Source organism: Amblyraja radiata, chromosome 1, assembly GCF_010909765.2.
Source record: "Amblyraja radiata isolate CabotCenter1 chromosome 1, sAmbRad1.1.pri, whole genome shotgun sequence".
In the NCBI taxonomy this organism is placed as follows: Eukaryota; Metazoa; Chordata; class Chondrichthyes; order Rajiformes; family Rajidae; genus Amblyraja; species Amblyraja radiata.
The window spans coordinates 66,307,186-66,320,549 of NC_045956.1; the positions used below are offsets into that span (position 1 = coordinate 66,307,186).

The window sequence follows — 13,364 nt, forward strand, 5'->3', positions numbered from 1 at the left end:
AACTTCAGTTTGTGCTCGCAAGCAGGGAGTAGAAGCAATTTGTTTGAAATTCTATTCCTTGTTATTGTTTTGATGTAATTAGGAGGCAGCCATGATCCCAGGGTCCTCACTGCCCAGAGACCATAAAACAAAGCACGGGATTGGTCAATTTGCGACCGACCTCAATGTCAAACGTGCATTGATTGGGCAATTACTACTCGGAAAATTTGAGGTTTTTGTCATATTTTAAAAAAATGAGCAGGTTTTGGTCTTGACAAGTTTCAGGTATGATTTATATAATATTTTTACACAATATGTTAAAAATTCAGGTAATTCCGTGAGTTGGGTCACGAACTTGAACAAAAAAGCTCCTCGGCCCACAGGCTATAAGGCAACATTTTGCAAGCATGTCAAGTCAAGTCAAGTCAAGTCAAGTTTATTTGCCACATACACATACGAGATGTGCAGTGAAATGAAAGTGGCAATGCTCGCGGACTTTTGTGCAAAAAGACAAACAACCAAACAACCAAACTATAAACACAATCATAACACACATATTCTTTTACATAATGAATAATGGAAGGAAAAACGTTCAGTAGAGTTAGTCCCTGGTGAGAAAGGCGTTTACAGTCCGAATGGCCTCTGGGAAGAAACTACTTCTCTACCTCTCCGTTCTCACCGCATGGCAACGGAGGCGTTTGCCAGACCGTAGCAGCTGGAACAGTCCGTTGCAGGGGTGGAAGGGGTCTCTCATGATATTGTTGGCTCTGGAGTTGCACCTCCTGATGTATAGTTCCTGCAGGGGGGTGAGTGAAATTCCCATAGTGCGTTAGGCCGATCGCACTACTCTCTGCAGAGCCTTCTTGTCCTTGGCAGAGCAACTCCCAAACCAGATGGTAATGTTCCCGGACAAGATGCTTTCCACCGCCGCTGCGTAGAAGCACTGGAGGATCCTCGGAGACACTCTGAATTTCCCGCTTGCCTTACTCACGAGTGCTGAGGCGTGTGATGCCCATGTCATATCCTCGGAGATGTGGACTCCCAGATATTTAAAACAGTTCACCCTATCCACAGGATCCCCATTTATCCTCAATGGAGTGTACTTCCTCGGATGATGTGCCCTCCTAAAGTCCATGATCAGCTCCTTTGTTTTTCTGATGTTCAAGAGGAGGCTGTTATCCTGGCACCAGAGTGCTAGATCAGCCACCTCCTCCCGGTAGGCCTTCTCGTCGTTGTCTGAGATCAGGCCCACCACCACAGTGTCATCAGCAAACTTAATTATTGAGTTGGAGCTGAACCTAGCCACACAGTCATGTGTGTACAGGGAGTACAATAGGGGGCTGAGGACGCAACCCTGGGGCGATCCTGTGCTCAGGGTGAGGGACTTCGATGTATTTCCTCCCATCTTGACTACCTGGGGCCTGGCGGTGAGAAAGTCCAGGACCCAGGCACATAGGGAGGTGTTGAGCCCCAATTCCATTAGCTTCCGGGCCAGTCTGGTGGGGACTATCGTGTTCAAGGCTGAACTGTAGTCTATGAACAGCATCCTCACGTAGCCCCCTTTCTGGCTGTCCAGATGGGAGAGAGCGGTGTGCAAGACCTGGGAGACCGCATCGTCCGTGGATCTGTTCGGACGGTATGCGAACTGCAACGGGTCCATGTTCCGAGGGAGGAAGGCGCAGATGTGTTTCTTCACCAGCCTCTCAAAGCATTTCATGATTACCGAGGTAAGGGCCACCGGACGGTAGTCATTCAGACAGGCTGGGGAGGCATTTTTTGGTACCGGTACAATGATGGATTTTTTGAAGCAGGCAGGGACCACGGACTTGTCCAGGGAGAGGTTGAATAATGTAGTGAGCACTGGAGCTAGCTGCGTAGCACAGGACTTGAGTACTCGCCCCGAGATGCCATCGGGGCCTGCAGCTTTTCTCGTGTTCACCCGTGTCAGAGCCCTCCTCACGTCGTGCTCGGACAGCGAGAATGTGTGCACATTCCTCCCTTCAGCTTCGGTAGCCAGCCCGCTGGCGGTATTGCCGATAGTCGGCAGACCTGGGGTGATGTTGCCCCTCTCGAAACGAGCGTAAAAGGAGTTCAGGTCATCAGCTAGGGAGGTACCGGCACTTGCGGATGAGGGAGGGGTGCTCCGGTAGTTGGTTACAGTCCGTAGCCCCTGCCTCAGGCTTCTGGTGTCCTGCTGCTCCATCTGTAACTCCATCTTGTCTCTGTACCTCCTCTTTGCGTCCTTCACCGCCCTTCGCAGTCGGTAGGACTCTGCCTTGTAGACGTCCATGTTTCCTGATGCCAGGCCCGAGTTGTAGGCAGCGGTGCGAGCATTCAGGGCCACATGAACAGACCTGTCTACCCAGGGTTTTTGGTTCGGAAAGGTGCTTACCCTTACCGTGGGGACGATGTTGTCGATTATTGTTGCGGTGAAGTCCGTGACTGCTTCCGCGAACTCACTGACGTCACTGGAACTTGCTTCGAACATATTCCTGTCGACATCACTTAGTGCATCTTGCAGCATGGCCTCTGACTGGTCGGACCACCGCTTTACGTCCCTCGTCTCTACCGCTTCCCGAACTATCCTCTGTTTATACTCCGGCAACAGGAAAATGGCAGCGTGGTCCAATTTTCCTAGAGGAGGGAGTGAAACGGCCTTATAGCCTTTCCTGAATGGTGTGTAGCAGTGTTCCAAAGTTCTCTCCCCCCTGGTGGCACACGTGATGTGTTGGTAGATGTTCGGCATGACCTTCTTGAGATTTGATTTATTAAAATCTCCAGCAACCACCATAGCCGCATCCGGGTACTTGTTTTGGTGTCGACATAGCACATCGTGTAGGGTCGATAGTGCCATGTCGGTGTCCGCATGCGGTGGAATGTAGACGGCTGTGACGATCACTGAGCCGAACTCCCGGGGAAGGTAGAATGGGCGGAATGAGATCGTCAGATGCGAGCAGGAACGGGAAAGCATCTTGATATTTCCAAGGTTGCACCAGTTGTTATTGGTCATGAAGCAGACTCCTCCACCCTTGGATTTCCCAGATGCTTCTGTTCTGTCAGCACGGTGGACAGTGAAGGACTCGGTTGGGCAGATTACCTGATCCGGAATCAGCGAGGTCAGCCATGTTTCAGTCAGGCAGAGGATGTTGCAGTCCCTTATGTCCCGCTGGAATCTGTCCCTCGCCCTGAGGTCATCCAGCTTGTTTTCCAGGGACTGGACATTCGCCAGAAGAATGCTGGGCAGAGGTGGACGAAAGGCTTGGGCTTTCAGCCTATTCCGAATTCCCCCCCGCTTCCCTCGATGTTTTCTCCGGGTTTTTCTTGCAGCCGAGCTCCCATTGTTGTTGCAGCAGCTTCTGCTGATCTCTGCTGGCCATGCTGGATCAGTAAGTACAGAGTTTAAAAAGTCTCCGTTTGCCCTGGAGTTTAGATTTAAGAGGGTTTCCCTGTCATACTTTGTTAGTACTAGGGAGTTAGAAATTAGAAATAAGTTAAAAAGGAACATAAAAGTTAAAAACACACACAATTTTCGCGGAGCTGCCACAACTGGACAGGGCCGCGCCATTTTTTTTACAAGCAGCAGATCAGGTCAAGAATAAATAAAGAAGTCGTTTTGAACTTCTGATGTTAAAAGAAACAATGCAAGTCAGTGCTGTAACAGATGGGCTGCTGGTCCATTTAAATGGATTTATACTATTGCAATCTCCCGACAGCATCAGAATTCCCACCGCCAGGGGATTCCTCACTGGCAGGAAAATCCCCGTCCCCGCAGCCACCAGAAACAAAGTGTATCATACCTGGAAGCATCTTTAATGGAACTTCGATGGATCTTGCACAAATTTTGTACCCTATATATTTTATCTGTACTCTGTGAACAGTTTGATTGTAACCATGGATAGACTTTTCTTTGACTTGATAGCATGCAATCAAAAGCTTTTCACTGTACCTCGGTACATTGGACAATATTAAACTAAACTAATCTGAGCACCTAGAACATCTAAATGGTGTAATTATTCCCACTTCTCCCACTTCCTCTGGCAGCTCATTCCATTTAATACTGAGGTGAGAAAAAACTTTTTCACCCAGAGAGTTGTGAATTTGTGGAATTCCCTGCCAGAGGGCAGTGGAGGCCAAATCACTGGATGGATTTAAGAGAGAGTTAAGCCCCTGTCTCACGGTGCGAGTCCACCCACGAATGATCCCGAGTTAAAAACAAATCAAACTCGCGGTAATTAGCGGGAACGTCGGAACTCGTGGACGTAACTTAGTGACTCGTAACGCTAATGGCAAGTACTCGGGAAACTTGTTAAATTTATTCTTGAAGGAAAAATTTGAAACTTTTAAACTCGTTGTAATACCGTAGTAGCCCGTGAGTTTACCGTAGTGACTTGTGAGTAACTCGTGGGTTTGGCCTGAGTGCCAGAAGTGAAATGTTGAAGATTAGTCAGATCTTAAGAATAAGGAGTAAGCCATTTAGAACGGAGACGAGGAAACACTTTTTCTCACAGTGGTGAGTCTGTGGAATTCCCTGGCTCAGAGGGCGGTAGTGGCCGGTTCTCTGGATGCTTTCAAGAGAGAGCTAGATAGAGCTCTTAAAAATAGCGGAGTCAGGGGATATGAGGAGAAGGCAGGAACGGGGTCCTGATTGGGGATGATCAGCCATGATCGCATTGAATGGCGGTGCTGGCTTGAAGGGCCAAATGGCCTACTCCTGCACATATTGTCTATTGTCTATTGTCTATTGACTTAATGGAAAATGTTACAGTGATCTAACAATTCACTGTTAAGGAACAAAAAGCACTCACCGGGGATCTGAGAAACAGTGGCAAAAAGAATGAACCATGCAGTGTGGGGAAAGCCGCATTGCGAGAGTTCATTAGTTCCCTTCAGAACTTTAACTTTTCAGATTGAAACGGTGCCATGAATCCTTGTTAGGTTAATGCACTTTTTATGGAGAAGCAGATATATGGGACAGGTGTCCCGTCTCAGGATTTATATCCGACAAATTAACATCAGTTATTGATGCGTTTATACAGGGGATTTTCTCAGGCATCACTTTCCACCCAGTCTGTCCGCGTTAGAGAGCAATTGGTCAAAACAATGTTGTAAATGGGACGTTTTATTTTATAATTTTATAAATGGGAATTTTATAAATGGGAAGGAACTGCAGATGCAGGTTTAATCCGAAGAAGGGGCTCGACCCGAAACATCACCTATTCCTTCTCTCCAGAGATGCCGTCTGTCCCGCTTAAGTGTATTTTTACTAAACCGTGCAATAGGCTTGACAAAGATAATAATAATAATAATAATAATAATTTGTTTATAGGGACAGTGCATATTAATGAACATTTGCATGTAAATATGCGAGATTGTAGCCAATCAGTAGCTAATTTCCGTCTCTAGATAGGAGGCGTTCAGTGGGGAAGTTCACAAAATAAGTTCACAAGTTCAAGAAGGAACTGCAGATGCTGGAAAATCGAAGGTAGACAAATGTGCTGGAGAAACTCAGCGGGTGCGGCAGCATCTATGGAGTGAAGGAAATAGGCAACGTTTTGGGCCGAAACCCTTCTTCAGTCTGAAGAAGGGTTTCGGCCCGAAAAGTTGCCTATTTCCTTAGCTCCATAGATGCTGCCGCACCCGCAAAAAAGTTCACAAGCTGCATTGGTAATTAACGTTGTAAATGGGTTGGTATCAGTCCAGCAAAAACACATAACATAAGTCCTTAATGACATTTCTTAGAAACACAGTGAGAGAGTGTGAGATGTAGATGGGATATGACTCCAATTTTTAACTAACCCCTGTGTTCGTGTATTCATATTTTTCTACTAAATTATGGTATCTACACCGGATGATAGTCTACCGTACAATATAGGAAAACATTCTCATATTTACAATTAAGGGCCAAATGTATTCCGTTTTTAATAAAAACTCAGTTTACCCGAGTTTAAATTGAAACTTGGGCCAGGTGCTGACGCCACTGATGAAGAGAACATCTGAGCTTTGTCTTTCATTCAGAGGTTCGCGGGCGGGCTGGGGTGAGTGTAGGGCTCTGAAAACTTTGTTTCTCAGGGCTGGGGTGAGTGTGAAAGGGGAGGTTTCTGGGCAGATCTGCCCAATCAGCAATGTTTTGAGCCGCTGCTTTTTATACAGTTTAAGTCGAGACGGTGGGATGGCTGCTCTGACGGACATACTGGGTGACTAGAGAGACACACACTGCTATCCTTCTGGTCTACGGACCTTGGTGTCGGGGGAAAAAATAACGCTAATGTTCAATTTAACTAATCTTTTTGTTAGAAGTTTACCAACGTTTTGATGAGAGATAAATTAAGGGAATAAAACAATCTTACTAGACACAAAATGCTGGAGTAACTCAGCCAAGCCGGCAGCATCTCTGGAGGGAAGGGTCGAAACGTTTTTTCAGTCTGAAGAAGGGACTCGACCAGATACGTCACCCATTCGTTCACTCCAGAAATGCTGCATGTCCCGCTGAGTTACTCCAGCATTTTGTGTCTATCTTCGGTGTAAACCAGCATCTGCAGTTCCTCCCAACACAAAACAGCCTATGCCTTTCAATGATTGATGCCAGACCTTGAACAAATGAAGTTTAAATGGACTTTTGAATGCAATTTTGGAAGGATTGTTTCTTGAAACAAACTGCTCTAAAAGTTTGAAGGAAGGAATTGCAGATACTAGTTTAAACCAAAGATAGACACAAAATGATGGACTAACTCAGCTGGTCAGGCAGCATCTCTGGAGAAAAGAAATAGGTGAGGTTTTGGGTCGAGATCGTTCTTCAGGCTGGATCTTTTTATAGTGAAAAAATAAACTGCATGATATCATTTTTACCATGTGATGATTTTTCCACACGTCGGTAGCCGTTGTTGGCTCAAGAGTAATTCAGGAGAGGAACTTGGTAACTCGGAAGAGGAACTTGGTACATTGCAGAAATTAGAAGTAAACAGCAATCTTAGACATACACGTGGGAACTTGTTTAAACTCGTGAACGTAAACTTGGAATCTCGTAGACAACCACGAGTTTGATTTTTTCTTTCACTCGGGATCACTCGTGGATGGACTCGCACCGTGAGACAGGGCCATTAGATAGAGCTCTAGGGGCTAGTGGAATCAAGGGATATGGGGAGAAGGCAGGCACAGGTTATTGATTGGGGACGATCAGCCATGACCACAGTGAATGGCGGTGCTGGCTCGAAGGGCCGAATGACCTCCTCCTGCACCTATTTTCAATATACCACCATTGTCTGTGTGAAAAATTAGCAGCTCAGGCCTCCTACAAATCATTCCCCTCACCTCAAATCTATACCCTCTAGTTTTAGACTATGACAATCTACGTTATCTATGGTACCCGGACAGGACGTCGAAGGACGAGAAGCCGAAGCCAAGATGTGGAAGATATCGAAAGTACATCATGCCGAAAAGCCAAGATACTGAAAGTACATCATGCTGAAAAGCCAAGGATATCGAAAGTACATCACGCCAAAAAACCAAGATACCAATAGTACACCACGCCGAAAGGATACAAACCTGAATGGACACCACGCTGCAAAGACAAGACGCAGAACGTACATGACGTCGAAAAGCCGCCGAACGGACATGACGTCTCCGGAGACGGGATTAGTCCGACACCTTGCGAGTCATCGACAAAGGTCAGCGATTGGTCCAGACCCCCGCGTCACTTGTGGGGGGGGAGACGGGGGGGAGCTTGACCTTGCCTTTGTAAAATGGTGGCAGTGACTCCAAGCGGCTGCGATTGCCGCAGAGGCTTTTCGATGTCATGTTCGTTCCCCATCAGATTTTAGGCCGAAAAGAAATCTGACCCCGAACGCACATGAAGCCAAAATGATAAATAGGTATGAAACACTTTAAAAAATCTATATTTGCCGCAAGAATTGTTGTACCTTCTTACATTTTGAAATAGTTACATTGTTGTACCTTGTACGTCTCCGGGGACGGGATTGGTCCGACATCTTGTCAATCATCGACAAAGGTCAGCGATTGATCCAGACCCCCGTGGCATCCATCACATCACTGCCTCTGTGCCCATCGCAGAAGCTTGGAGTCACTGCCACCATTTTACAAACGCAAGCTCAAGCTCCCCCCCACCCTCCCATCTCCCCCCCGGCCAGTGATGTGATGGACACGGGGGTCTGGACCAATCGCTGACAAGGTCTCGGACAAATCCCGTCCCCGGAGACGTCATGTCCGTTCAGCGACTTTTCAACGTAATGTCCGTTCTGCGTCTTGCCTTTGCGGCGTGGTGTCCGTTTGGGTTCGTATCCTTTCGGCGTGGTGTACTTTCGGTATCTTGGCTTTTAGGCGTGATGTACTTTCGGTATCTTGGCTTTTAGGCGTGATGTACTTTCGGTATCTTGGCTTTTAGGCGTGATGTACTTTCGGTATCTTAACTTTTTGTTGCGATGTACTTTTGGTATCTTGGTTTCCACTTCTTGGCTTCGGCTTATAGACAATAGACAATAGGTGCAGGAGTAGGCCATTCGGCCCTTTGAGCCAGCATCGCCATTCAATGTGATCATGGCTGATCATCTCCAATCAGTACCCCGTTCCTGCCTTCTCCCCATATCCCCTGACCGCTATCTTTAAGAGCCCTATCTAGCTCTTGAAAGTATCCCGAGAACCGGCCTCCACCGCCCTCTGAGGCAGAGAATTCCATAGACTCGCAACTCTTCTCGTCCTTCGACGTCCCGTCCGCACAGGGTTATCTATGCCCCTTTTGATTTTATATACACATATAAGGTCACCCCTCAGCCTCCTTCGCTCCAAGGAAAACAGTCCCTACTTATTCAGTCTTTACTCCTTATACAAGACCTCCAGTTCCGGCATCATTCCTGTGAATCTTTTCCACACTGTTTTTACCTTGATCACCTCCTTGCTATGTAGTATGTCAACCAGAACTGCACACAATATTCTAAGTGCACAGTATGTTTTGCAAAGTGAGGAGTGGATTCATTGTCAATGACTTGACATAGTGTGACTCTGTAGTCTCCACACATCTGCACCGTTTTATCTTGCTGAGACACAACTACTGTCAGCATAGCCCGCTCACTTCGGTTACATTTCCAAGCACACAATCAGATACTTTTCAGGCAACATTTTATTAGGATTCCGAATTGGCATGGCTTGCAAAAGACCAACTGTCCAGATGACTAGTTGCAAGTGTGTGCATAGCTACCGGTTATGCCTGTACAATAGTCGTGAACATATTGTCGTGCCCTTTCAACAATGTGTTTGGTATGACTTTGTAGCATCAACACCAAATATTTTCTTCCAGTTTATCAGAATTGTCTCAGCCATTCCTTCCCAAGTACAGTTGGCCCATTTCCATAATTTGCTACTATAAAAGTAGCTGTTCATGCCCTACTGTCTATAAAAACCTCACCAGCATAGGTTCTTAGTTTGGTGATGCTTACCCTGTGAGAACTTACAACCTATGAGATCTACTTTCCTGTTGTCAAATTGCCATTGCAATTTTGTTGCTTGGCTTCATATTGGATTTGCAGGCTGTGAAAATGTGTCTTTTATTTTGGCAGTTGAACGAACAGCAGTTTTAAACTGGCAAGTGTAGTGAGTGATAGCAACTGACGGAACTGATCTTACCAGTTCAGGATCAAGTTTGCAGCCTGAAACTTGTTATAGCTCTTTGATTGTGGACCACTACATTTCATCCACTTGAAATTTTAGATGTAATTTCTATTGAGGCAACAAATTACATGTTCAAACCTCAGTTTTTCTTGTTCGACAGCTTTAATTGATTACTTTCATAAACTAATCCATGCACAAACTCAATTTCAAAAGATTTAATCTGAAAAAAACATCTGAAAAGATATTATCTAAAAAAAACTTCTAAATCACAAAAGCAACAATAAATTCTTAAGTGAGAGAATGCATCCACTAATTCTTCCAACCTGATTCTAGTTACATAATCCAAACATTGAACAGTCAGCTATTTCTGACAGTTTAGGATTGAAGAAATCTTCCAGTTCTTGCACAATTTATTTAAACAAGACTTCTTCACCGTGTCATTATGACTTTGTTAATCTCTATTTACAAATATTATTTTAGGCTTTCACAAGCAGAAAAACAAACTGTAGGAGAAACTCATGGACTAAGCAGCAGCTGTGAAGATTCTGCAATAAAACTGTGACTGTGGCCCGTCATAGAGTCAGACAGCATGGAAACAGGCCCTTCGACTCAACTTGCCCACATCGACCAACATGCCCCATTTACCACCTGCCTGCAATTGGCCCCTTATTGCTCTAAACCTATCCTATAAATTTACCTGTCTCAATGTTTCAAAAGTTGTGATCGTACCTGCCTCAAATGTCTTTCCATACACCCACCATCCTTTGTATAAAAGAGGAGGGTGGATTGACAGACAGAGGTTCGAACTTGATGATTGCAGACATAAGAGGATGAATATGCTGGAATCTGAAAGGTGAGGAAGGTGATATGGAACCAGATCAGGGAGGAATGATGGAACCAGATGGGGGAGGGGAATACGGGAGACAATGTGGGGGATGAGTGCTGGGGAAACTTGTGTGAGAGAAAGGAGCACAGGCATAGCTGAAATTAGAAAATGATTTGTTCATAGCACTGGATTGCAGGAGAAATATGAGGTGCTGTCCTTCTAGGAGAAATATGAGGTGCTTTCCTTCTAATTTGCATTTGGCCTCACCCTGCCAGTGGAAATGGCTGAGCTGCACAGGTTGATGTGGGAATGAGAAGGGGAATTGAACTGCAGGTAACCAGGAAGCCAGGATGCTCATGCCAGGCAGAGGACAAGTGCTCCAACAAACAGTCGTGTATGTCCATTTTAGACTCTCACGTATTGTTTGTTTGAATAAATACCATTTTTTCAGCATAGACATGGCTAAAATTGATATGTATGATATCCATTGATAGGTCAACTCCACTATCCTTGGAACTATGTCTCACACTGGTATGCATTGTTGTCAGTTGATGCATTGAAATTCATTGCAAGTGAAACAAGGGAACATGCATTTTTATGCACAAGTTCATCTAAAACTTTTCGGGAGTCTTCAGTGTTCAACAACCGTGACAAGAAATGATGTGAAATCCCAGTCTCGTCATGAATTTGTAATATTTTCAAAAATGCACCAAACAACAATGTGAATATGCCAAAAAAGATGGTTGTTTATTTGTAAGAGAGAACATTTAATCTGTTTACATGTTGAGTCTTCAAGCATCTTCTATGGAGCAAATGTTCCAGTCTTTCTTATCTACTTCCAAAATAGTCACATAGCATTAATCTTGTGCCCATCAGAGTTACAGTGTGTCCAAATGTATAGATTCACAGATGGGTGAATGCATTGCACTTCTCAACTGATGTACTACTTGCTGGGGCATCATTAGATCAATTTTGCATTGTTCACTTCACTTTTTTTGCTGTGTTGGTTACTCTCACCAAATACCTCAGATCATGTTGGAGCCTGTAAAAACAGATATCATTTAGTTTAGAGATACATTACAGCATGGAAACAGGCCCTTCTGTCCCCCCCCCCCCCCCCCCCCCCCCCCTCCTACAGCACGAGAATTATCGTTATTCTCCGTGGCGGCTTCATTCTAGTCGCCGCTTATTTTTCAACATGTTGAAAAATTTGCGGCAACCATAATGAGGTTGCGACTAGTTCCCAGAATGTGGGAACGACCATGAAGGCAACTCCCCGGCAACTATCTGCAAACATGTGGCGACTGCATAGTCTCCTGCAGTCGCCTAAAAAGTCGCCTAAGTGAGACAGGCCCATTATTGTTTTGAACATACACATCCAAAACTTTTTTTAAAAATATTTATTTGCTGATTCTTCTTACGTATTGGAGTAATGAAACGCTCCCCTTCTTCCATCCAACCTCCAAGCAGCACAGAACCACCTGTTCAAGCAATGCATTACAATTGCATATGTTTTCTGGCACTTTTTACCTCAATAATATTTGCTAAAAAATGAAATGTTACACCTTTATAATATGTAGTAATCAATTGTAAGTATGAGATATGTGATTTGAATGTATTAGACTATGAAGTGATTGTTATGATTAATAATGCATTTCTTTTTGTTTTTTTTAATCCTCATTACAGTCCAGAACATTCCTCTCAAGATACTACAAAGACCACAACATTGAACTGTCCAAGTTGTTCTACAGATTGGGTCTGCCATTACCAGCTTGGCTGAGGGAAGAGCTGCAAAAAGTGATGAGATAGTTGTTGTTGGAAAAATGGAAGCAATGTTGCTATCATCAGTCTCGACGCACAGCATCCAGTACTCCAGTAGTCCTTTCCTCTCAAGCTAGGGGTGACTGCCAAAAATAAACAACTTTTCACGATACCTCTACAAACAGAAAGTATTCTTTAATCTTTCCATATGCTGGCATGTGGTATTGTAAAGCTGACAGCACACGAGGAAATGTGGGTTAGCAGCCTATGGCTGAGTTATATGTTTAACTGATGACATTTAGTTTGGGCCCCAAACCTGCCCCACCCACCCTATCTCAATATTGAGTGAGTTATTGTTAAGACAGAAAAATGTGATTCATTTTGTAAATGAAACCAGTGCAGTGCTGGCTAACTGTCTGGTACCTGCAGTGAGAAAAAAAATTGCACTATGTTACTTTTACTGCCATGCATTTAAATTAATCCAAAATCATAAGCTGGTCATTATAAACGTGTTTTAAATCACTGAAGTTTCCAATCACTTTGGTTTTGGTCATTAATGAGAGTTTAAAATGATTGCAAACCAATTACTGCATATTTCACTTTGGAGTAGCATCCTTCTTCAGAAACTAGCATTTTTCATTTGGGGATATCCGTTCATCAATAAAAGTTCATCAATAAAAGTTCATCAATAAAAGATATTCCATCCAAACTAAAATCGTAATATACATGTGAATTGACACAAGGAAGGGCAGGTTGCAGGCTCATGCCATTAAAAAATATATATATTCCTTCCCAGTTGTGGGAGAAATAGCGCTGAGGTAGTGAATACTGAACATGTAATACAATATCCACAGGACAGGAGCTGGTCTGAAAGATGGGTCATTTTATTGATTGCCCAGTCTCTCTCGCTCTCTCTCATTCTCAGACACACACGTAACTGAAGCATTAAATTAACTATACATACAATTTGCTCCAATGATGTATCTTTTAGAGAAGAAATGTGAGTTTGAGCTCACAGAAAAGCGAAAGGTTAAGTCACATTCTGAATAAAACATTTCTGATTTATACAAAAAAAAAAGAAAAATATACACAAGGGTTTTGCTTTGGCCTTGGACACTTGCTTACTGAACAGTGGTTTAGCTGAGAACAATTACTGTGTAACTAAATTTATTGAAGGTCA

General features: G+C 44.3%; 1 protein-coding gene across 4 annotated transcripts in view; it reads left to right on the plus strand.

Annotated features, from left to right (window-relative positions):
• Nucleotides 1-12,706, plus strand: part of ndst3 (N-deacetylase and N-sulfotransferase 3) — an 873,812-nt gene extending 861,106 nt beyond the window's left edge. For all 4 annotated transcript variants that reach the window (XM_033023461.1, XM_033023463.1, XM_033023460.1 and 1 more), the window contains one exon: nucleotides 12,110-12,706. In XM_033023461.1, coding sequence (XP_032879352.1) covers nucleotides 12,110-12,232 — 123 coding nt within the window. In that variant the 3' untranslated portion in view covers nucleotides 12,233-12,706. The remainder of the gene's footprint in view (nucleotides 1-12,109) is intronic.
• The last annotated feature ends 658 nt before the right edge of the window (nucleotides 12,707-13,364 follow it).